The sequence below is a fragment of the Apostichopus japonicus genome, chromosome 13, assembly GCF_037975245.1.
Source record: "Apostichopus japonicus isolate 1M-3 chromosome 13, ASM3797524v1, whole genome shotgun sequence".
Lineage (NCBI taxonomy): Eukaryota > Metazoa > Echinodermata > Holothuroidea > Aspidochirotida > Stichopodidae > Apostichopus > Apostichopus japonicus.
In genome coordinates, this window is record NC_092573.1 from 23,460,845 (window position 1) to 23,485,246 (window position 24,402).

The window sequence follows — 24,402 nt, forward strand, 5'->3', positions numbered from 1 at the left end:
ATGCATATGGCATATTGTGTTACAAATACATAAATGTGTTTGTGTTATACATACATCTAGCATATTGTATTACAAATAACAAAATGTGCTTGTGTTATACATACATTTAGCATAATGTGTTACTTTCACATAACTCTGCTTGTGTTATACATATATGTAGCATATTATACATAAATGTGTTTGTGTTATACATACATGTAGCATATTGTGTTACAAATACCAAAATGTGCTTGTGTTATATATATACACATAGCGTATTGTGTTACTTTCACATAACTCTGCTCATGTTATACATACATGTGGCATATTGTGTTACAAATACATAAATGTGTTTGTGTTATACATACATGTAGCATATTGTGTTACAAATACCAAAATGTGCTTGTGTTATATATATACACATAGCGTATTGTGTTACTTTCACATAACTCTGCTCATGTTATACATACATGTGGCATATTGTGTTACAAATACATAAATGTGTTTGTGTTATACATACATGTAGCGTATTGTGTTACTTTCACATAACTCTGCTCATGTTATACATACATGTGGCATATTGTGTTACAAATACATAAATGTGTTTGTGTTATACATACATGTAGCATATTGTGTTACAAATATCAAAATGTGCTTGTGTTATATATATACACATAGCGTATTGTGTTACTTTCACATAACTCTGCTCATGTTATACATACATGTGGCATATTGTGTTACAAATACATAAATGTGTTTGTGTTATACATACATGTAGCATATTGTGTTACAAATACCAAAATGTGCTTGTGTTATATATATACACATAGCGTATTGTGTTACTTTCACGTAACTCTGCTCATGTTATACACACATGTGGCATATTGTGTTACAAATACATAAATGTGTTTGTGTTATACATACATGTAGCATATTGTGTTACAAATACCAAAATGTGCTTGTGTTATATATATACACATAGCGTATTGTGTTACTTTCACGTAACTCTGCTCATGTTATACATACATGTGGCATATTATGTTACAAATACATAAATGTGTTTGTGTTATACATACATGTAGCATATTGTGTTACAAATACCAATATGTGCTTGTGTTATATATATACACATAGCGTATTGTGTTACTTTCACATAACTCTGCTCATGTTATACATACATGTGGCATATTATGTTACAAATACATAAATGTGTTTGTGTTATACATACATCTAGCATATTGTGTTACAAATACCAAAATGTGCTTGTGTTATACATACATTTAGCATAATGTGTTACTTTCACATAACTCTGCTTGTGTTATACATATATGTAGCATATTATACATAAATGTGTTTGTGTTATACATACATGTAGCATATTGTGTTACAAATACCAAAATGTGCTTGTGTTATATATATACACATAGCGTATTGTGTTACTCTCATGTAACTCTGCTCATGTTATACATACATGTGGCATATTGTGTTACAAATACATAAATGTGTTTGTGTTATACATACATGTAGCATATTGTGTTACAAATACATTAAACTTTGACTTGACATATTGTGTATCTGTTTGTGTTGTATAACACCTCATCAAAGAGACAATTTCCAGTCCACTGTCAATTTTTTCGTAAAATGATTCATGATTCAATGATTCTTCATTTTTTTTTTCAGTGGCTCTAACATAGAAAACTGGCACTCCATATTAAGGAACGGTCTAATCAATGCCTCAGGGACCAAACATCAAGTAAGCCTGTTTTCATTTTTAAGTTCTCTTGATTGATTACATGTCTGTTTGTTTGTTTGTGTGATAAAATATACCGGTCTGAGTTATGTCTGTGTGTGTTTGTTTGCTTCCTCCTGAGAGATATTTCAACCCATTTTCTTTTTACAGTTTTGATTTATTTATTATGATCCCTTCTTTACTAAGGACTTATGAAAAACTGATCACAGTTTGCTTTTCTTGAGCGAATAAAAAGTTTTTACAGGTTCTGCGTCGTCACTATGAAGCCAGATGAGTCTAATTTAATATTCTTATCGATACAGTGTCACAGTTAATATCTTATTGATACAGTGTCACGGTTAATATCTTATCGATATAGTGTCACGGTTAATATCTTATCGATACAGTCTCTCGGTTAATATCTTATCGATACAGTGTCACGGCTAATATCTTCTTTTGATTCAGTGTCACGGTTAATATCTCTTTCGATACAGTGTCACGGTGCCGCGTACGGTAAGGGTATCTACCTCAGCCCCAACTCGAGTGTCTCATTCGGTTACTCCGGCATGGGTCAGGGAGAGTACAACGCAGCCGTCAAGAAGAACCCACAGAGTGTACCAAGTCTAATGGCCAAAGCAGTACTCCCCTGTAGACAAAAGGCACCAGGGCCACCAGCACCGGTATGAACTAATATTAAGAAATATTTAGAAAAAGGGTTGAGAGCAGTGGCATTTGCAGGATATAAAAGGGTTAGGGGAGGGAGGGGGGAGGAGGGCAAATTCTTAAGTTCCTCTAACCGATTTAGGTAGGGACATTAATCATAATAGTAGGGCCAGAGGTTTGTTTAAGATTTTGTAGAAGGAGAGGTATGGCCCTGGGGTTGTTGAAGCTGATTTTGTTTGTAGGGAAGGTCGGGGGATCCTCCCCCAAGAAAAAAAAAAAATTTAGAAGTTAGAGGAGGTCAAGTGATGAATTCTGAGGCATATTTAGACTATAAATTTAGGTCTACAATTATAGTATGGCCACCAATTGAGATCATGGTTACAGACATAACCTAGTCACTGAATTGATATTAGATGTTATGTTTTCTTGGAGACATTACAGTAGATAGGATCGTGCTGTACCTTTGTGTATCTGTGTATCTGTGCACAGTTACAACATATGACACATACACAACACATATACATACACATATACACAGACAACGTAAACAACATCAAAACATATTACTCAGATGAGCACACATGTCAAAAGCATTATAAAATTTGTGTTACAAATACAAGTTGAACCGTCCATGGCAAACTACACAGACAACAAAAATACAGAACCTTGCCTACAGTGTCTTGATGTTTTTCTTATCTGCCAAAACACCTCCACATTTTACTGTTTTACCCGGAAACGCCAGTCGCTGCTTTCCCACGGAGGTCGTAATAATTAGCCGTTCCTTGCAATTCTATACCTATTTTATAAGAATTGCTCAGAATTTTCTCTTATCTCATCGTGGTAATACATTTCTCTTTCTCTCAATTTTCCCCAGGCTCCTGACCCACCATCAGAGAAATCAGGGACCTGTTTCCTGGAGAGTCAAAATCTCCGCTGTATCACACTCTGTGAAGGTTAGTAAGTTGGATCTTAGTCATGCCGGTAAAACATCATTATTTAAGGTCTCACTTCCAGTCATTTCATGGACAATGTTCTGAGAAATGTGTACCTCAGCAGTTCCGTTTGGCCGGGAAACGCCTGCTGGCCTTTGTCTTTTTCGTTCAACCTCCCACTGGTTTCCTCTAGGGAGAGTTCACCTTAAGCTTTAGTGAAAGAACAGCCTCTGTTGACTGAATCAATTATTAATGTTTATGTCAACAAAGGCACCGTCAGTGGTACATTGAACTGTTGCAGACTAGATCATGCCAGAGTGTTTCACTTATTACTATAGTTTAGTGCTACACTAAACCACGATGAGAGTGTAGACCAATTTCTGTCTTTAAAATGTTCCTGTTTCCGATAAATTGTATATTTATATAAATATATATATATATATATATGTATATATGTATGTATATATAACAGAGATTCAGATGTTCACTTCCTGCTGCACAAAGTGCTCAATACATAGAAGTAGAGCAAGTCCATAATATTGTATACCTATATGGTAACCTACAGCATGTTGTTACTCAGGTTCCACGCCTGCAGTGTGCGGTGATCATCAGACAACTGGACGTAAACATTCGTGTATGTGACCTTATTTCTTCCTAGCATGGTCAGGGCAGTTTGTTGCCATGGCGACACTTTTATATATACATAAACATTCATATATTTGTTTTCTTTTGCAGTTATAAGTTCTAAGGAGCTGACCAAACATAATCACGTGTGGGTGTGCACAAATCCAGATTACGTCTGTACCAGGTTCTTCTTTGTGTGAGTCAGTCTTAAGATAACTTTATTTTAACTTTCATACCAGAGTCCTAAAAATAATCCAGTGGAAAATCCAGAAATGTGCTCAATATCAATTGAATTCTCATCTTTCTAACAACTAGGCTTGATAAAACTGTCAAGGGGGATGATCTCTTTATGATCTATATGTTATATCTACATAAGGTCAAGGGTCAAGGGGATGATCTCTTTATGATCTATATGTTATATTTCTATAACGTCAAGGGTCAAGGGGATGATCTCTTTATGATCTATATATATGTTATATTTACATAAGGTCAAGGGTCAAGGGGATGATCTCTTTATGATCTATATGTTATATTTCTATAAGGTTAAGGGTCAAGGGGATGATCTCTTTATGATCTATATATATGTTATATCTACATAAGGTCAAGGGTCAAGGGGATGATTTCTTTATGATCTATATGTTATATTTCTATAAGGTTAAGGGTCAAGGGGATGATCTCTTTATGATCTATATATATGTTATATCTACATAAGGTCAAGGGTCAAGGGGATGATTTCTTTATGATCTATATGTTATATTTCCATAAGGTTAAGGGTCAAGGGGATGATCTCTTTATGATCTATCTATATGTTATATTTACATAAGGTCAAGGGTCAAGGGGGATGATCTCTTTATGATCTATATGTTATATTTCTATAAGGTCAAGGGTCAAGGGGATGATCTCTTTATGATCTATATGTTATATTTCTATAAGGTCAAGGGTCAAGGGGATGATCTCTTTATGATCTATCTATATGTTATATTTACATAAGGTCAAGGGTCAAGGGGGATGATCTCTTTATGATCTATATGTTATATTTCTATAAGGTTAAGGGTCAAGGGGGATGATCTCTTTATGATCTATATGTTATATCTACATAAGGTCAAGGGTCAAGGGGATGATCTCTTTATGATCTATATGTTATATTTACATAAGGTCAAGGGTCAAGGGGATGATCTCTTTATGATCTATATATATGTTATATTTACATAAGGTCAAGGGTCAAGGGGATGATCTCTTTATGATCTATATGTTATATTTACATAAGGTTAAGGGTCAAGGGGATGATCTCTTTATGATCTATATATATGTTATATCTACATAAGGTCAAGGGTCAAGGGGATGATCTCTTTATGATCTATATGTTATATTTCTATAAGGTTAAGGGTCAAGGGGGATGATCTCTTTATGATCTATATGTTATATTTCTATAAGGTTAAGGGTCAAGGGGATGATCTCTTTATGATCTATATGTTATATTTCCATAAGGTCAGGGGTCAAGGGGGTCAATCTCTTTATGATGTATATGTTATATTTACATAAGGTTGTCTTAAGAATCATTTCCTACAAAACTGTTACAAAAAAAATGCTCAGAACTTTTGATTAAAAAGGCCTGCTCTTCTTGTCATTTGTTGTGTCAAATGATTATGCAAATGATACTATTAATAGATATATGTTGCAACAGAAAATTTTTCTTTGAGGACAGAAATGTTGTAGTCTGCTTTATATTCAAACAAGGCTTTCATTTCTACTCATTTTTGTTTGAAGTTTATTAAGTATTGTCGCCATATATAGAAACCATTTAATAAGCCTTGTTAATGCTTGAGTTTACTTCTCTGCTTTAAGGTAAACTAAAACTGTCATTTATTTTTCTGCATCTTTAGGTACGAGGATGGTAAAGTTGGAGATCAAGGAGTCGACACAACTCAAGAGAAATACCTAAAGGAAATATTGGCCGCCTGTGAAGAATATCAGCCGTTATGAAAAAACTCAAAATAGTTCAACTCGCGTGACGAAACTGAAATGTATTTAATTCTGAAATGATGAATGCCGGGAACGGAAGAGTAGACCGACCGATTTATAAAGGGGAGGAGTGATTTTTTACAAAGATGGAAATAATGACCGATACGTTATACTTTGCGCCGTTGAGATGAACCTTCCGTTTGGAAGTGGATGCAGTTGAGAGAGAGGTAGGCGATGATTGTAGTGTGATGTTGAATCCAAAAGGGGTACGCTAGCGCAGCAGTGTGGTGTATCCCCTGGGATCCCCCCAGCCTCACATCTGCAGGGGGGGCGTGTATCCTCTACAGGTCCAGCCTGGTCTTAAGTCTAGAACTAAAACAGGTCGGGGGTCTTTCTTCATTTCTTACAGTACTTTTGACTTCCGCAGAGAATCGATGTATTACTTTGCAGGTTATGGTAGTTTTAAAACAGTTGTCAGGTCAAGACACTAACACAGACACTAACAGACACTAACACAGTGTGCCCACACAGGAGTCGGGGAGGGGGGGGTTAAGAGGAAGGGGAACAGAAGGAGGCAGACAAAGTCAGACTAAATGCCCACACAAGATCATGGAAACATGAGGAAAAGCGAGATGGTAAATTTTTGGGAACCAAAATTTGTCCTAAAGCAAAGTGGATCGTAGTATTACACCCGATTCATTGATGATACAGCCTGTCTTGTATGTAACTTTATCATCTCGTGGATTTCAGCCGCAAAGGTTAAATTTGATCATATATGCCAATCATATTGTTAATATTTCATGTATGCATACAGGATAGCAAAGTCTCAACTTGTTGTTTCAAGTGGAACATTTTCTTTGAAAAATCTGTTAACGTATGCTTTTGGAGAAAGACAAAAATGAAGGAACTAAACACTTGTATGTAATTACGTTGAGAGCAATTCATCAGGTTGATTGTAAAGTTCAAGAATCGTAGACACCCTAGAGGCAAAATTGATTAAAAGTCCCTTTCGATACCCTAGTTAATATTTGTGTTTGTTTGTGACATTCACGGTTGAAGATGTCTTTTCGAAATGTTGGACTGGAAGGAAACTTTCTTCCATTCATGAAGAGGGGGGGGGGGGGGGGAAGCATTATACAGTAGCACAAAATTTGAAATAGAGACACTTTGAATTGATGCAATATTTGCCTCATTGGTTAGTATCTTAGGGAAAACAGAAGTAGATTAAAAAACTGTTGTATGAAGGATTTGCCAGAATTCACAGCTTGTGTTTTAGAAATTGATCAAAATCTTGTGTTGTGGGTCGATATGAGTGTTTATGTCCCAAGGCAAGATACTTTATATAGTATTAAATATTGCGCATTCAGTGGTGACTGTCTTTATTAGATATCATAATATATCAAGTATTGAAGAATAATGTACCGCTGCTGCTGTTTTGCCAATAATGTGAAGAATTATGTACAGGCTGAGGTAAAATTGACAGGTAAATAAGGGAAAGCGAACAAAACGAAAGACTAGATAGTCAGATGTTAATGAAAAAAGTATGAAGAGAGAAAGAGTTGGTTGGATTGAAGCGAGGGGTAAATATCTTTAACAATGATGGGGTATTAGTGTGAGAGAGGGATGTTTTGAAAGGAGAGAGGTAACAGAAGTCACCAAATGAAGAAAGCATTCCGGCGAAAGTAGTATGACGGCAAAGAGGCTTAGTGTGATGGAAAACGGGGCTAAGTATGAAGGAGAGGAGGCTCAGTATGAAGGAAAAAGTATGACAAGAAAAAGAAAAATAAAGTAGAGAGGCTTAGTATGATGGAAATGGGCTCTGAATTGTATGAAGAAATTGAGGCTCAGTATGAAAGAAGATGGATTCTGTAAGGGGAATGAATAGGTGCATTGCTGAAGGAAAATATATTAAGTGGGGAGGGATGAAGTAGAATTATGCAAGGAGAATAAGAATAGAGTAGCATTGTAATTTATATAGAAATAAATATGGAATGTAAGATAAAAAGGCTCAGTATGAATGAAAGGAGGATAGTATGAATGAAAGAAGGGGTAGTATGAATGAATGGAGAATGGAAAGTATGAATGAAAGGAGGATAGTATGAATGAATGGATAGTATGAATGAATGGAGGATAGTATGAATGAATGGAGGAGGGATAGTATGAATGAATGGAGGATAGTATGAATGAAAGTATGAATGAAAGGAGCTGGGATAGTATGAAATAAGTAGAAGATGTAATCATGCAGGAGAAAGATGGTTCAAAGATGAGAGCCACAACGGTACCTAGGAGAGATGATTGAGTTGAAAGGAAGATAAATTTACAAATGCTGGTAATTTGGTGATAACCATATACTTGGTGCTATACACACTAATTTTTCTACATATCTTACAGGGTCTGTGATGCAGTAATTTAGTTCTCTTTAGATCATTTATCATGTAATGTTTGACAAATTTAAGGGAGAGGGTCATACCTGTACATATTAACTATACTGGTGAGTTTTGTTGTGGGGGGGGGGGGCAGTTTACTGAGTTTGTGAGGTTTATTTGCAAATCTGGATGTTTTTAAACCTTCAACTTTGCCATTTGGAATGAACTTTAGCATATGTAATGAAATCATAAAAACTTGTAAAGAAAAAGAAGAAAAAAGGAATACAACTACTTGAGTTTGGAAAGTTGTGAGGTGTAGTTTATCAATACTGAATTAATAGTACTATAGGAATAAATAACTTCAAATGACCCTTGGTGACCCTTACAAGATGATATGATTGTTTGGGTCCCCGCCCATTCAAAAATCATATCAGTGGATAATGTGAATGCTAACATGGGGTGGCCTTGAGACCAAACAATTGTACTTACATCAAAATATTTGGTTGTAAAATGATGAAATTGGTTGGTTTCTTTTGAACCATATTTGATTCATATTTGAATTAAAATGGTCTTCAAATCTTGAGAAAAATGTTGCAATATTGTCCGCAGTCATTTCATTCTTTGCATATGTTTAAAGCTAAGACTTTTTAGTTCCATCTTTTTTTTTCTCTTCAACTTTTTCTGTTGTTGTTGTTTGAGAGTTTTTTTTTTTTACTGTTGTTTTATTCTCTTTGGTTAATCTGTAATTTAAATTTTCCATTTTTGCAATACCAACCAGTGCAGATAATAACTTCTTATAGAAGCCCTTGTAGTCAATATTTTCTTTCTACTTTTCACTTTAGAATTATATTTTTTTCATTCCTTTTCCTTTGTTTGTATTGCTCTCTTTTAGCAAAAGATGAAATTTGTACGTTGCCCTCATAAGATACCTGTATCTGTCCCTGATTCCTGTAGCTGATACCTGTACAAGATATCTGTAACATCGAGACTTTATTCATCTGTGCAAAATAACTCATCTATCTTTCTCTGCTATTTATTTTAGGTAAAAAACTAAATAAACTAAATGCTGGTATGGTTTTTTTGGGATCTTTAATGTAAATTTATGGGGAAAAAAAGAGTTAAATTCATAATGGTACTGAGGCCACCCGAGTTTGTAAAGAGAAAAAAAAAAACTGCTCAGTGAACTTGTAACTAGAGTAATTCATTTTAAGTGAGGACAGTTTTATTGTAATGTAACTGGGTTTTGAAATTGGTTTGAAAGATAATAACACATTCAAGTTAAGGTAAAGTTAATATTGTCGGTTAAGGCTAGGATGGCCGTCTTCATTAACGAGGAATCTCGTAGACGACTTACGTGAGGCAATATGTCAAGAACAATTAACGTAAATAAGGAAGTACTGGTGATATTTTTAAGTTTTCCGTTGTAGCTGTATGATTTGATAAAATGTTTACCTTAAAAGATATTAAGACATAAGTTAATTGGCTGATTTATTTGTGATCCATAGGTTACAAAAAAAAACATCATTGTATAATGCTGTTCATTGGTAAACATTCACATTCACTTATAGGTATCATTGTAATATTGGTAGTATCATTTTACTATAAAATGGTATCATTTTTAATGTTGATAGTGTCACTTAAATATGAATGGTATCATTTTTAATATGAATGGTATCATTTTTAATATGAATGGTATCATTTTTAATATTAATGGTATCATTTTTAATATGAATGGTATCATTTTTTATGTTGATGGTATCATTTTAATGTTTATGGTATCATTTTCATGGTATCCTTTTAATATCATTGTTGTCATTTGAAAATTGATGATATCAATTTAATATTGATGGTACTATTATAATATTCATGGCATTATTTTAATATTGACGTTACAAATTTTAGAGCTGAAATCACAATTTTTGGTTCCTTGCTTTTTGCAAAGCAAGGAACCTATGCGTTCAACTTGGCGTGTGTGTGTGTGTGTGTATGTGTGTGTGTGTGTGTGTGTGTGTGTGTGTATGTGACGCTTGGCTTGTGTACACGATATCTCAATAAGGAAATGATGTATCATGATGAAACTTGTTGGGTGGATAGCCCATAGTAAGAGGAAGATCCCTATTGTTTTTGGTGCCCGCAAAGGTCACCAAAGGTCAGTTAGATGCCAAAAACCAATATATTAAAAACAGCAATAACTCCCATTGACAGGGTCCGACATGGTTGATATTTTGGGAGTAGTTGTGAATGGGGTAAGGCATCGTTTCCAAACATAACGGTAATGTGATCGAAGGTCAACAAAGGTCAATTAATGATAAAAAACTAGTATTTTTGCGATAACTTGAGAACGAAATGTCCGTTAGGGTTGGGAGTTGCTTCAATGTAATCCAATTGTCGACCCGCACCTGGGTGACCCTTGACCTCAATTTGACCTTTGGTGACCTTTACATGTTTTTGGGGATTTTTACAGTTTTGATGCTATTTTCAGATGTCAAAGGTACCTTCTGAACATAAATGTCAATAGGTTGACCCCGTGTGACCTTTATGTGCGAAGTTATATGGGGTCAAAGTTTTTCGGTCGGAGTTAGGATGGTTGCACAGACTTGTCGTTTTGTTTTTTGGAATCAGGAGATTAAACTACATCTGAAACCAAGGTCAAAAGGTCAAAGGTCACATTAGAAAAAATGTGCTTATTTTGGGAGGAAACGAGCAAAAAAGAAAATGTTTGGTTTTGATGCTAGATTTGGATACCAAAGGTACCTTCCGATCAAAAATGTCAATGGGTTGACCCCCGTGTGACCTTCGTGTGCGAAGTTATACGAGGTCAAAGTTAATTTTCAGACATTTAATGCAATAACTCCCAGTTCCAAGGTGTGACGTGGTTGATATTTTTGGACAAGTTGCAAATGGTATAGGGGAATATTTTCAAACTTAACGGTCATGTGATCCAAGGTCACCAAAGGTCAATTAATGATAAAAAACTAGTATTTTTGCGATAACTTGAGAACAAATTGTCCGTTAGGGTTGTGAGTTGCTTCAATGTAATCCAATTGTCGACCCGCATCTGTGTGACCCTTGACCTCAATTTGACCTCTGGTGACCTCTGGTGACCTTTTTGTGTTTTGTGGATTTTTACAGTTTCGATGCTATTTTCAGATGTTAAAGGTACCTTCTGATCATAAATGTCAATGGGTTGACCCCCGTGTGACCTTTGTGTGCGAAGTTATACGAGGTCAAAGTTAATTTTCAGACATGTAATGCAATAACTCCCAGTTCCAAGGTGTGACATGGTTGATATTTTTGGAGTAGTTGCAAATGGTATAGGGTAATATTTTCAAACTTAACGGTCATGTGATCCAAGGTCACCAAAGGTCAATTAATGATAAAAAACTAGTATTTTTGCGATAACTTGAGAACAAATTGTCCGTTAGGGTTGGGAGTTGCTTCAATGTAATCCAATTGTCGACCCGCATCTGGGTGACCCTTGACCTCAATTTGACCTCTGGTGACCTTTTTGTATTTTGTGGATTTTTATAGTTTCGATGCTATTTTCAGATGTTAAAGGTACCTTCTGATCATAAATGTCAATGGGTTGACCCCCGTGTGACCTTTGTGTGCGAAGTTATACGAGGTCAAAGTTAATTTTCAGACATTTAATGCAATAACTCCCAGTTCCAAGGTGTGACACGGTTGATATTTTTGGAGTAGTTGCAAATGGTATAGGGTAATATTTTCCAACTTAACGGTCATGTGATCCAAGGTCACCAAAGGTCAATTAATGATAAAAAACTAGTATTTTTGCGATAACTTGAGAACGAATTGTCAGTTAGGGTTGGGAGTTGCTTCTACGTAATCCAATTGTCCACCCACATCTGGGTGACCCTTGACCTCAATTTGACCTCTGGTGACCTTTTCGTGTTTTGGGGATTTTTACAGTTTCGATGCTATTTTCAGATGTTAAAGGTACCTTCTGGTCATAAATGTCAACAGGTTGACCCCTCGATGAGCTTTGTGTGTGAAGTTATACGAGGTCAAAGTTAATTTTCAGACATTTCAGGCAATAACTCCCAGTGCCAAGGTGTGACAAGGTTGATTTTTTTGGACAAGTTGCGAATGGTATAGGGGAATATTTTCCAACTTAGCGGTCATGTTATCCAAGGTCACCAAAGGTCAGCTAATGTTAAAAAACTAGTATTTTTTATTTAGAAAATGGGCAAAGAAAACATGTTTGAATTTTTAGAGTTTTGATGCTCCGTTTAGGTCTCACCGATCAAAAATGTCAATTGGTTGACCTACGGGTGACCTTTGTGTGTGAAGTTATGTATACAAGTTCAAAGTTAAGTTTTAGACATTTAATGCAATTAAATCCCAATACCAAGGTGTGACACGGTTGATAATTTGGGACAAGTTGTGAATGGGGTGGTGGAACATTTTCAAACTTAAAGGTCATGTCATCTGTGGTCACCAATGTTATCATATCTGTTGACCCGCTTGTAGGTGACCTTATACTTCTTACATTTTCGACGCCATATTTAGATCTCAAAAGTGCCTTTTGATCAAAAATCCGATCACATTTTGTGATCACAAAAGTGTTGGCTATAGTGTTGGTTACTTTATGCGTACATGTAGGGCCACAATTGCTTGGACTATTTGAGCCCAATCTTGCTTGATAATATGTGTATTGTCATATACCCCAAGCAAGGAACCACAGTGCCCTTGGGCTCTTGTTATATTTTTAATTTCAAATGTGGGAGTAAAAAAAGTTGGTAAATGAAATTACGTGAAATCAGGGATTTGCTTTAAGGTTTTGCGGTGCTCTGTGTACTTTCTTCATCTTCTTTTCTAAGTCTCTGTGTGAGAGGTCGGTTGTGTCATAGAACACACCTGATACTCCAGGTATTTTAAAACTTAAAAAAATAAAATCATTCACTAATCATAGCAGTTTAATGTGGTATCATGTGTATTGAATTCCTCTTAATGGATAATTGTCCAAATTAATTAACAATGTTAATCCAGTATTATGCTATGCATATCGTTAATTGTTTGGAATGCAGTGCCAATATAAAAGCCATTTTTTCTTGCACTGTGAACGGAAAGGGTTTAGAGTTGTCATAATTGGGTACGACAGTGTGTTTCATCCTATTGTTATGAAAAACTCTTAACTTTAAAAAGTACTTTGAATTTGTTCACTTTTCATGCTTGGATTATACAAAAACGATTGTCCTCTTTTTTTCTACTGTATATATTATTGTAAATAGATGTAAATTGGATCAGAGGAATGCTGTAAGGACCAGACTATGGTTGAAAACTTTGTTGAGAATGAGTTTAGAAGAGATTAAAGAAGAACGAGGAAGGTGGCAAGAAGGAGAACATAACAAAAAAATGCTTCCCAAAAACTACTTTTACCAGCAAAAAAATTAATTTAAAATAGTCTTTAACAATGGTGAATAGTTATTTGTTAGTGTCAGCATAAAATTTCTCATTAATTAGTGAGTTTTACAGGGTACCACAAATAATATCCTCTCTGAGCTATGCAATACAGTCTTGCTGTTAATTTGAGAGTGCATCCTCAAATTACCAAATTTATTTTTTGTCAACAGTGATAACTTATTGTTGCATTATTGGCATTGGGGATGTTGGAGGGGGGTGGGGGGGGGGCTTGTGAAGTTGTTTAATGAGTAACTGTTTTCTGTTGGTTGTCTCATGAAATATGCCTTCTGTTTGTTAAGATGGAGGGTAGGGATAAGTTGTTGGTGTTGCCATTATGGAAAGATTTCAGCTCAAATCAAAGTTTAGAAAAGTATATATTTTAACTCCAATGAAATATCATTTCAATATTTCTTGCCATTAGATTGAAACTTTTTTCATTTTTTTAAAGATGTTTGTTCTTTTAAAATAAGGAATAGATGAGTCTGATTTTAACCATGCAAAGGAAAAAATCAAAGCAGAAACTAGGACCACTTTTGAAGCAAACGGCAACAGTTCATACTGAAGGGATATCTGACTATTGAAGCTGTATGGTGAGCTGGCAGATTTTTTAAAATAGAATTTGATGTATTTTTTTATATCTAATTTGGGAAGCTTACGTTGGGTGCAGACATTGAATGTGTTTACTTCTGATGGCAGTTTTTCTTCTATTGGGACACATACATATATTTTACATATATAAGTAATGATTTTTTTTCTGTTTCATTAGGAAATGTTCTCAAAATTTGTTGTTCAATCAACTCTTTGCTCTACTGGTTTTGTCTTAAGTTATGGTTATGTTATAATAGTTTCTTGTTCTGTTTTGCTCTATTAATTTACTGTTTGACATTTGTTGCTTGTTCTTTTAGTTTCTGTTTTTAAAGTGATAGTGCTGGTATTATCTCTTGAATTGGATTTTTGTTCTTATTTGCTGGATTTGGGCTGTCCTCATACTGGCTTATAAGGGGGGGAGGGGGTGGTGAGGCCGGGAGACAGTGATCAGAGCCTTATTTCTAAATTGGGGGTTATTTCTTGTAGCTGGCTTTACTTGGATTCGAAAAATAAGGAGGTTACAAACACAATTATTACATGTGTTCTGTCTATGCAGTTAACAAACACTAAAACTCTTATGGTGAAACTGTACTATTTCCTTTACATATGTAATTTCTTTCACATTTGCACTAAGCTAGGGTCTATTTAATATGCTTCAAGAAAAATCATGAAAAAGTTGAGAGTTGGAAATGTATGTATGTATGACAGCTGACAGTGTTTGAATGCTTTTATAAAGTAATTGGAATTTAGAGAGTTGTAAGAAAATAAGGTGAAAGGAAAATAAAGTATAATAAACAAAAAACGAAAAATAATAAATTTCAAGCATTGAATGTTTTATTCTATTGACCCTCCTATTTCATATTATATATTGTATTATATTGCCTTCGTATCCTATGTTACCAACAAATGAGTTTGTGATGATTCTGACATACTAGATAGGCTTCTGATGAAAAACTTTCCAAAAATACAGATATTTTTTTATGCAATCTAACATCTTGAGTGTCTTCTGCTTGGCTTGGGAGCATAGTTCTTCTTGCTCACCAGAATACCAAAGCTTGGGCCAATAGACACTTTGTGATGAAAATAGAAGTCCTTTCTTGAGGCCACTGCAACATGCAGGACCAGTTGGCCTAACAATGGATATTGGCTTTCTCTGCCAACCTCATCTGACAAACGACAAACTTTGACTGCACATCTCATGCACCGGCTTGTCAGCAGACATAGTAACATCTGTCAACATTTTTCCCCTACTGGTTGACCTTTGACCTCAGATGTGGCATTCCTTCACCTGAGAGTGGCCACCAGTGACCTTAAAATGTCACATTTTATGCTCTTACTCCAAGACGATGAAATCAACGACATTCTCTCTTTGGAAGACCTTCACGTCGGGTGCTGCCATAAGCAAGGAATGGTGACCTTTGTTATCACATTTCACGGACGTCTCACAGTTTAAGCTTCTTAGATGAGACGGTAACATCTGTCAGCTTCTTCCTCTTCTGAAGGCTTTTGACTTCAGAGGCGGCCTCCTCTTGTAATTTACTGAAAAATGCCTTCGATGAGGTCAAGAGCTTCTTATCCATGTTCTTGTCATCCTAAAAGACAAACCCAAAAAGCAGTAAGAAATAACCTTACAACGTTTCTCTCTCTCTGGGTACCATAGTTTATCTGAAGACAGGAGAAGACTCTTGAGGGTGTTAGTTGAGGGGTTCCCTCCTCCCCCTGCAAAATATGTTTTGATGGTTACCTCCATCAAAACCGTATCAGGTTTGAAGTTGAAAGCTGTATGCTCTGTCATATCAGAACGGGCAAAAGACTGTCAACAATGGAAATCTTGGAAGTCATGGAAATGGACACTAGAAATACTTCTTTTGAAAAAGAATAACAACTTTAAGTAATTATTCTCTAATTTAATGCACTCCTTTTTTATTAAACTCACCTTAACGATCGATGTTTTATTAGACGATTTCCGGCTGGCTTTCTCCAGTTTTTCCATGGCCGCATCTTTACTGCCGGTTATTTTCGTCTCCGGTTTATTCTTCTCCGCATCTCTCTCTCTTCTTTCTCTCACTTGCGCTCTCACCTTCTGACCCTTCTTCTTCAGTCTCCTCTCTCGTTTTCTATCTGTTTGGGTTTTTTCGGTATCACCTTTGACCTCTGACCTGGGTTTTTCCTATAAAGATGAAGAAGAAAAGAAAACAATTTTAACAAGTACAGACTCAAAGCAGTGATGACTCAACTGATTTTGTCTAATGCAGATATTTAATTTTGTTATCTACCGTTAGGGTAGGGGATAACTTGAGTCCCCTCTTCAGAGGGAAATGTTGGATCAGTGACTGAATGTGATCCAAACATTGGCAAACACAATGTAGCAAAAGGACACTAACAAAGACAGGATCTGATCCCACTGTAAGGGATCCAAGCTGTAGCAACTGTGGGATCTGATCTTCAATCTAAGCAACAGCTTCAAGTCATTTATGATCATACCTCAGTATGTTGTCGTGAAAAAAATGTTTTTCATTTTACATTAGTGGATGGGGATCTCCCAGTCAGCAGGTGTGCTTACAGAAGGTTAAGTTTGGGCCGGTTTAACAAAATGTAGGGAAATCTATGGAGACCGCATAACCCAGAAAAACTGACATAGTAGAACACAAAGAGATTCCACAAAGATTATGAACATTCACACACTTTAAAAAAAAAAAAAAAAAAAAATCTAATTTAGCCCTTTTTAAATGTTTTTGTCAAGGAAATCTCAATGAAATTTTCTGGTAATACCTTGACTTCTTCGGGGGCGAGTAATGTAGCATCTGTCACGCTGATGGGTTGCACTTCTTCCATAGATATTGCTGGTACATTTGTGACAATCTTCAACTCTGGAACAGCCTGAGATGAGATAAAGCAAGACGATAAAAATAGAAACCATTGATTCGTGGAAACCAAAACCCTGTCAAACAAGATTGTGGGAAGAAATAGTACAGCACGCCAGATAATTAGGGGTGGATGAGGGCCATGATTGCTCCAATAACTCTCACCACAACCATTTTCATGATGCTGGGAGTGGCACCAATCACACTCCTAACACAACTGAACATTGGCATGACCCACCAATTTCAAGCCTGTGAGGGGGTACCTGGGGGGGTGCTATAAATAGACTTACGCTAGCATAACGTGGAAGGGGACAAGGGGTATTCAGAATTTAACAGCTAGTAAGCTCGGCTAGAAAGTCTCTGTAAGAAACTAGCTGGCTAGAAACGTGCATCAAAACTGGCCAATAACTTGCTACCTGGCTAGGACTGCATAGCAATAAGACGTGAAGTCCAGCTTACATGAATAACAACTTTTTATTTATGTGATGTTAACTATCCCCTAATTTCTCCCTTGTCATTCTCCGTTCTACCGTTGCCAATCTAATACCCCCCTAGCTCACGTCCCCTCTTCTTCATTATATCTTGATCAGCCATCCCATACTCTCTCCCTCGTATTCTGTACGTTGCTGATATTAAGATCGTCTTTGTGCTTTCAACAACGATTCTGCCTAGGAGTTATATATGCTTCACCTCATCTCACTGTGTGATGGTTGTATTATTAGGTCTATAAGAATCCTGTTTACTCACAGGTTTTGGGGTGAAGTGATAATTGGAGAGAGCGTCGAGCTTGAGGAAAAGCGAATCCATCATCTTCTGAATCTCTTGATGGGCAGGATCTTCTTTCTCTTCCTCAGGATTATCCTGCCGAAATACGGTGAAAAGAGAAACGTGTGAGTCAATGATTGGATCAATCACGGCGTACACATGATATATATATAGGCTCCAGTTTGTGTATGTTACAGTGTGTTAGGATAATAGTTTTTGTCCCCCTGCAGGTTGGATGTGCAATGCATCGGTAATGAAAAACGATGGATCAAATGATACATTGATACAATGATTCTTTCATCTCAAGCCATGTGTGAGACTAACCTGTGCCTTTTTCAGGTATTCCTGCTCGTAGATTTGTCCCAGACTCATCTTGCTCTTCTCTTGATCTAGAGTCACCCTCTTCTTGAACTCAAACGCCTCTTCCTTTGGTTTGATCTTCCTCTCCACGTCGTCCCAGGCTTGGTCCTTGATTCTCTGCATGATCAAAGTCTCTATACTCTCTGTGGTTTCCTCAGTTATTACCGGAGCTATCGTTTTCAAGAAAAATTGTAAAAAATATGAAACGGTGATCGGTCAAGATTTCTCTGTCGGACCTTGTCCCTTCGCCTTGTTCAATTAAGAGAGTAGTAAATGTGGACGACTGCACATAAAGACTGACATTTAGCAAAAGTCACATGTTTTTTTGGCAGTCCGCCCTAAAGTCCCAACTGATGTTTAAAGTAGAACATCACCCCTGTGGGTAGAAACCCGGAAACACACCAAATGCAGTTAAATATGTGATATTGTTCTTCACTTCAAAAAATCTCAAGAATGAACATGTTTATATGCTTGATGTGTATGGAGGGAAGGGTAATAATTTGTAACCATGGATACCTGGTCTACTGCCAACTTCAAAGTCTAATCTCTCCTCTAAGAGGCTGTTGTCTGGTCGTTTCCTTCCTGCAACCTCTCCGATCATCTGCCAGGGCTTCGCAGAGATGTTTGACTCCTCCAGTTGTTGGATTCTCTCCCTCAACTGTGTCAAAGAGGGTAAAGATAAAATCAGAAGTTAAGAACCTCTGTAGTGGACTAGACCTAACAACCAATTACGTTGTTTTGGACATGTTATAGTCTGCATGAGAAATGAGCTGTAGATTAATCAATTTCAAAGAACATCACAGCACTACAACACTTTGCTTCATCATCATGGCAGTACAGCTGTAAATCAAATGTTGTGCCGAGAACATGATATACAATTTCAGAAAATACCAAATTCATCCACCATTACTTTGAAGAAATGGTAGGTTTAGAACCAAGTACCAGGTGACCACGAGAGTGACAAGCCCACCCAACTTGTGTGTTTTTAATATGTTCATCAAACACGTTATTACTGTCTGTGTACACATATTTGTCATCTGTATCTTTAATGGTTAGGCCTGCTAGCCTACCACTAATACTACTATTGTCATCTGTGCATTTAATGGATAGGCCTGCTAGCCTACCACTAATACACTATAAAGCCACTATAAAGCAAATATTCTCTGAAGTGAATAGGTGAACTGACCCTCTCCTGTCTCTTTTCAAAGGACGACTTCTCTTCATCTGGTTTAGTTCTGCCGAGTACATCATCAGCATCCTCTCCATCACTCTCTGATTCCTCGGCAGCTTTCATCGCCAGGTAATTTCGTAGTTGAGCATCCTCCATACTGAAAGAGAAATTAATTTCATTTTTCAGCTACTGTATAGTTAAGATGACTTCCCTCAAAGACCCTCACAAAAGTACGTAGTCACATTCACAGGTTCCATCTTCTTGTACTGGGCTTCCTGTTTTACCTAGCAGAAGCTAATGGCTCTGCAGTGCAATATCTGCTACTAGCCTACATCATATCAATGTAGTAAGGGAAAAATGGCAAAAATGACCCATAGAAGTTCTTAACACCATTGGAAACCTTGAACTGCTATGAGAAATCAAAAGACTAATGAACTCCCTCAGCTGTTAAGCTAGGTTGAAATATCAATTTGTAGCACCTACAGTACAATGCGAGCCGTTTGCTAGAGTTATGTAGGTTTTAGAGTATTAAGATTTGAAATACATGATGACATAAATTTAATAACCGCACTTCCAGCAGTCATGCTTTATCACTGATCCTAAATTTACTGATCAAATTAGAGTTAATTTCTCCATGTAAGAAATAGTGACAGACCATAATAAATTTTGGCGTCTCTTTGCTTTTGTATTTTGAAGATTCCTTACAAGCTTGACAATTAAAACAAGTAACACTCACAGGTTATCGTCCTCATCATCATCATCATCATCTCCATCGGCCTCTTTCTCATCTCCTCCTTCCAAAACACCCTCCTCATCCTCTCTGTCCAGCTTCCTTCCTTCGTCCTTTAAATTATCTTGCTCCTCTTCTTCAGCTTCCTCTGGAGCAGGGAAGAAGTCAGTGTACTTCATATCTCTCGTACTGGGCATCTTCTTGGGTGAAAGCTATGCCAACGGAAGTAAAAATTGTCAGTTATCACAAAGTCTGTTTAATCAATGTCATTACAGAAAATGACTGATAAACTGTGATGCCATGCTGCAATCACATGAAAGAGCAACTTAATTAAAAAAAATATATACAATTTTATGTTTATTTTGGCAAGTTACAGTCAATCTTAAGCAATCTTCAAATTAAGATTAAGAAAGAAAAAATTCACATTGTATTTTAGGTTATTGTTAAGATGGCATTTTAGAGCAAACTTATCAAGAAAAAAAAAATGATGCATCAAATGGCCTTCCCTACTGTTCTCACCAAAGGTTTCTCTCTGGTTGAAACCAACAAAATTGTTAAACTTATACAACCGTAGAGGGATAAATATGATTTGGCAAAAACAGGAAAAATGTAAATAGTATTATTTAGTATCACAGTTCTTTCACATTTGGGTTTCAAAGAGAGAGATACTGGTAATGCATACTAGTACTAAACAGCAGTGAATATTTGACCGATGAAGTGCTGCGTGAATCTTACACGTCTGACGTTAAGGTAACACAAGTATTGGCAAAAGCTCTGTACCTTACTGGAAAGAATGACTTCATCATCATCGTCGTCATCATCGTCGCTGATGTCATCGTCTGTAGACACAAGCTCTTCAAAGTAGTCAAAATCTCCCTCTTCATCTGAAGACTCATCTTCGTCGCTTTCTTCTTTGCCCTCTTCCTCTTGCCGTCTCTTTCTCTCCTCTTTTGCATCTTCCATCTCTAAAAATTGTTCCATATCTGACAATTTGAAGAATGTATCATCTACCACCGATGGCATCGTCCTAGTCGGTCTGAAGGTTACTTTTCGACGAGATTTTGAAGGTTTCTCCTCCACATCTTCGATGTCAAAGTTTGTGTCCGAGTCAACTTCATCATCCGAAGACCCGTCGACCTCTAATCTGCCCTTTGTATTTTCGAGTGTATCCTCTTCTCCATCCTCCATAAGTTCATCTCCAATAGTTTTGTCATCCTGATTCCTTTTTTGATCTTCTTCTAGAAATGTTAACTTATGTTTTCTAGCAATCACGTTAGATATGTTTTGAAGGAGATGTTGTACTGTAGGTTCGTTAAGGAGTTCGATCTCTTGCCATATCTGTTCCTCGTCAAATCCCTCCGTCAACAGCTCATCCAATGGGCAAGTTGGAAACGTATCATCCTTACACTGCTGGTTCACAAAATCAAATATGTGCTTTGTATTCTTTGTTAAACTTGCTCCAAGTTTGCTTTGGGTACTGCAATAATACAAGAGAATTGTGAATTGATTAAATTTAATGTGACCTAAAAAGTATTGGTGACATCAAATGATCTTTGCCCCCCCCCCCCCAACAATGAAAGCAACTAAGAAATTACAAAGGGTCATCAACATACTAAATATGACATTCCCCAAAGTTGAATTATTTTTGAGTTAGCTTGTTTACAGGGTTGTCAGATTTTTCTTACTGGTGACCCCAGTGACATTTGACCTCCACCAAAACTACTACTGAACAATAGTTTTCATTAACCTACCACCACCCATCCATGAGATTCACCAAGCTATGGTTGTTGGGTAAGTTTGTGTACTAGGTTTACATGTGTTGGCCATAGGTAAAGCTCAAATGACACATACTACCTTCAATATCAAAACAGCTGAGAACTTTCTATATAAAGGGGATATCTAATTACCAATTTTGAAGCTCATCCATGCTTTGCATGGTGAGTTATCACTTCCCAAGGGCATCTCATGTAATCCCAAAAATCATACACACACATCACAATCGCATAGATTTCTTTTGCCCTTGGTATTTAAGGAATAAATATGTTTCAATTATTGTGCAAAAACTAAGGCAAGGTTCTATGCTAGAGAAACGTAAGGCCATTGAAACAGTGTAGGGTATATGGATATGAATCATATTAGTATTACCTACTGTATGCATTCTTGGTAGATGCCAAGGCCTTATCCAGGTTAGCCTATTGTTAATAGTTACTATACCTATGATACTGGGTAGATAGAAAGTCACTATGTAAATAATCCTAAGAATAGCTAAGCCTATGTAATCCTAAGTAATACTAAGTATATATTGATATTGATCAGTAGAGCATACACTACCACCGTGTGCCGTTGTGTTTTCTTGAGTTTTCTCTACAACAGGATTGGGAATTCACAGCAGCAACAACAAACTTAATATAAAAAAAAACTGTCCATGTATATAGTCCAATTATAACCCACAGGTTTTCAGGGTGGGTGTTCTAGCTATGATAAATTGATAGAGGACATAGATAAGTGGAACCATCGAAGTCTTGAGACAATTCCAGCTTACGAAAGGTTCATACACACTTGCATATAGCTATCCAGACAGGTCAACAAGAAACATGAGGAACAAAGTAATTACTGATCGATGCACAGTTTTGTGAAACTGGTAGTGGTACAGTTGCAAGCAGAGACACCCTACTTTGGTTAGTCTCAGGAAATGCACAGATATTTATTTCTGTCTACCTTTTTGTGGTTAGGCTAGGCATATATGGACACTTATTGGATGCAAATGATTGTCAAAACATTACAAAATGACTTTAGCCAGTTGATTTTTTAGAAGCTACACTGGCATTTGTTACTGCTAATACTAGTACTAGGCTAAGTAACATACAATTGCGAATTCTAGGCCTGAATGGGAGGCCCTAGACTGACGAACTTCGCAGTGGTCTCAAGTTACGTTGTATTGTGTAGGCTCTAGCCTTGACAGAGGTCCTAGGCTATATGTAAGGTAAACTAGGACTAGGGCTATAGTATAGTCTACAGTTTTTCTCTGTAAAATTAATTGCTCTAGTGTAGCCTACCTAATTGTAGACTGTGTAGGCCACACACTACATGTCTTAGAAACTTTCACGTTACTCTAAGTTAGTATTGAACATAGATTTCTGGTGTTTAAAAGCGTTGAATTTCACTGCCAAACTGATATTTATCACCTTATGAACTTCTCGGGAGCACGAACAGCAGTAAAGAAGTTTTTATGTATAGATTCGAGCGTCTGCTCACTGGTACATGTGGTTATGGAAGCCGCCATTTTGTCACTCTCAAACTGACTGGACTGAACCTAGCAGGCAGAGCTAGCAAACAGCAAATTATACTCAAAAGTAGGTATAATGCGGTCACCTGACAGTAACGTGACAACCGCGCGATAGAGTAAATGTGGGTAGTATGCCTGAATTGCGTGGATGAGCAAAGTGGCGAGGGAACCGAGGGTGGCGAGGGGTGGCGAGGGAACCGAAGCCGAGGGGTGGCGAGGGAGCCGAGGGTGGCGAGGGAGCCGAGGGTGGCGAGCGAGACGAGGGTGGCGAGTGAGCCGAGGGTGGCGAGGGAGCCGGGTTGGCGAGGGAGCCGAGGGTGGCGAGGGAGCCGAGGAAGTAATTAATGGGGGTTGTCATTTTCGCTGTTTTCGCTGTTTAGTATAGTTACTGTACTACTTTTCAATTGAATCGATGAGGGCGCCGCATGAATACGCCTGTCTGCTGGCTTGTAGTGAAACTTCGACTGTTTTGAAATGTCATGTAAACGATAGGATAATGTTCGTTGCATTAATTTATGATTGGCATTTGATGGCACAATTTTTTTTAAGGGGTTTAAATTAAGCATTTTATGGCAGTACCCATTTTTCTTATTTCCTTGTTTAGTATAGTACTAATTTTTGGATTGTTTCGATGAGGCGCTGCCGGAATACGTCTGCCTGCTGGCTAGTAGAACCACTTATAAATGAAAGAATATATAATATCCAAGAATATATTTATTATCCAATAATAAAAATTGATGAAGGTTTACTTGTCACCTGAGTCACCTCAATAATGAGCCTGTACAGTTTGCGCCATAATTTAATTCCTTAATATTAACAGACTGAAAACTGCGCCATTTCTGTCTACTTCCTCCTGTCCCCGTCCGCCGAAATGTGAGTTTCAGAGCCGCACAGATCATAGAGATATACGGCTCTGCATGGTGAGGTGGGGAAGGGGGAGTGGGTGGGGGAGGGGTGCT

At 37.0% G+C, this 24,402-nt stretch overlaps 2 protein-coding genes across 3 annotated transcripts in view; one reads left to right on the plus strand and one right to left on the minus strand.

Annotated features, from left to right (window-relative positions):
• LOC139979091 (protein mono-ADP-ribosyltransferase PARP6-like) overlaps positions 1-15,075 on the plus strand; it is a 66,060-nt gene extending 50,985 nt beyond the window's left edge. For both annotated transcript variants that reach the window (XM_071989755.1, XM_071989754.1), the window contains 5 exons: positions 1,660-1,732; positions 2,203-2,388; positions 3,246-3,324; positions 4,039-4,123; positions 5,811-15,075. In XM_071989755.1, coding sequence (XP_071845856.1) covers positions 1,660-1,732; positions 2,203-2,388; positions 3,246-3,324; positions 4,039-4,123; positions 5,811-5,910 — 523 coding nt within the window. In that variant the 3' untranslated portion in view covers positions 5,911-15,075. The remainder of the gene's footprint in view (positions 1-1,659; positions 1,733-2,202; positions 2,389-3,245; positions 3,325-4,038; positions 4,124-5,810) is intronic.
• LOC139979092 (U3 small nucleolar ribonucleoprotein protein MPP10-like) lies at positions 8,957-23,494 on the minus strand. Its single transcript, XM_071989757.1, has 10 exons — positions 23,343-23,494; positions 20,938-21,634; positions 20,164-20,369; positions 19,443-19,584; positions 18,773-18,914; positions 18,221-18,426; positions 17,879-17,992; positions 17,040-17,147; positions 16,204-16,437; positions 8,957-15,859 (listed from the first exon to the last, which is right to left on the minus strand). Exons 1-10 carry the CDS (start codon positions 23,438-23,440, stop codon positions 15,710-15,712), a joined length of 2,097 nt encoding a protein of 698 aa, XP_071845858.1. The 5' UTR covers positions 23,441-23,494; the 3' UTR covers positions 8,957-15,709.
• Positions 23,495-24,402: the final 908 nt, after the last annotated feature.

Coding starts and splice junctions, on each gene's coding strand:
- LOC139979092 (XM_071989757.1), bottom strand. CDS start 23,440: ATGGCGGCTTCCATAACCACATGTACCAGTGAGCAGACGCTCGAATCT. Junction 19,585..20,163: donor GATGATGAGGACGATAACCT/GTGAGTGTTACT, acceptor TTTCTCTTTCAG/TATGGAGGATGCTCAACTAC. Junction 16,438..17,039: donor TCGCCCCCGAAGAAGTCAAG/GTATTACCAGAA, acceptor TCATCTTTATAG/GAAAAACCCAGGTCAGAGGT.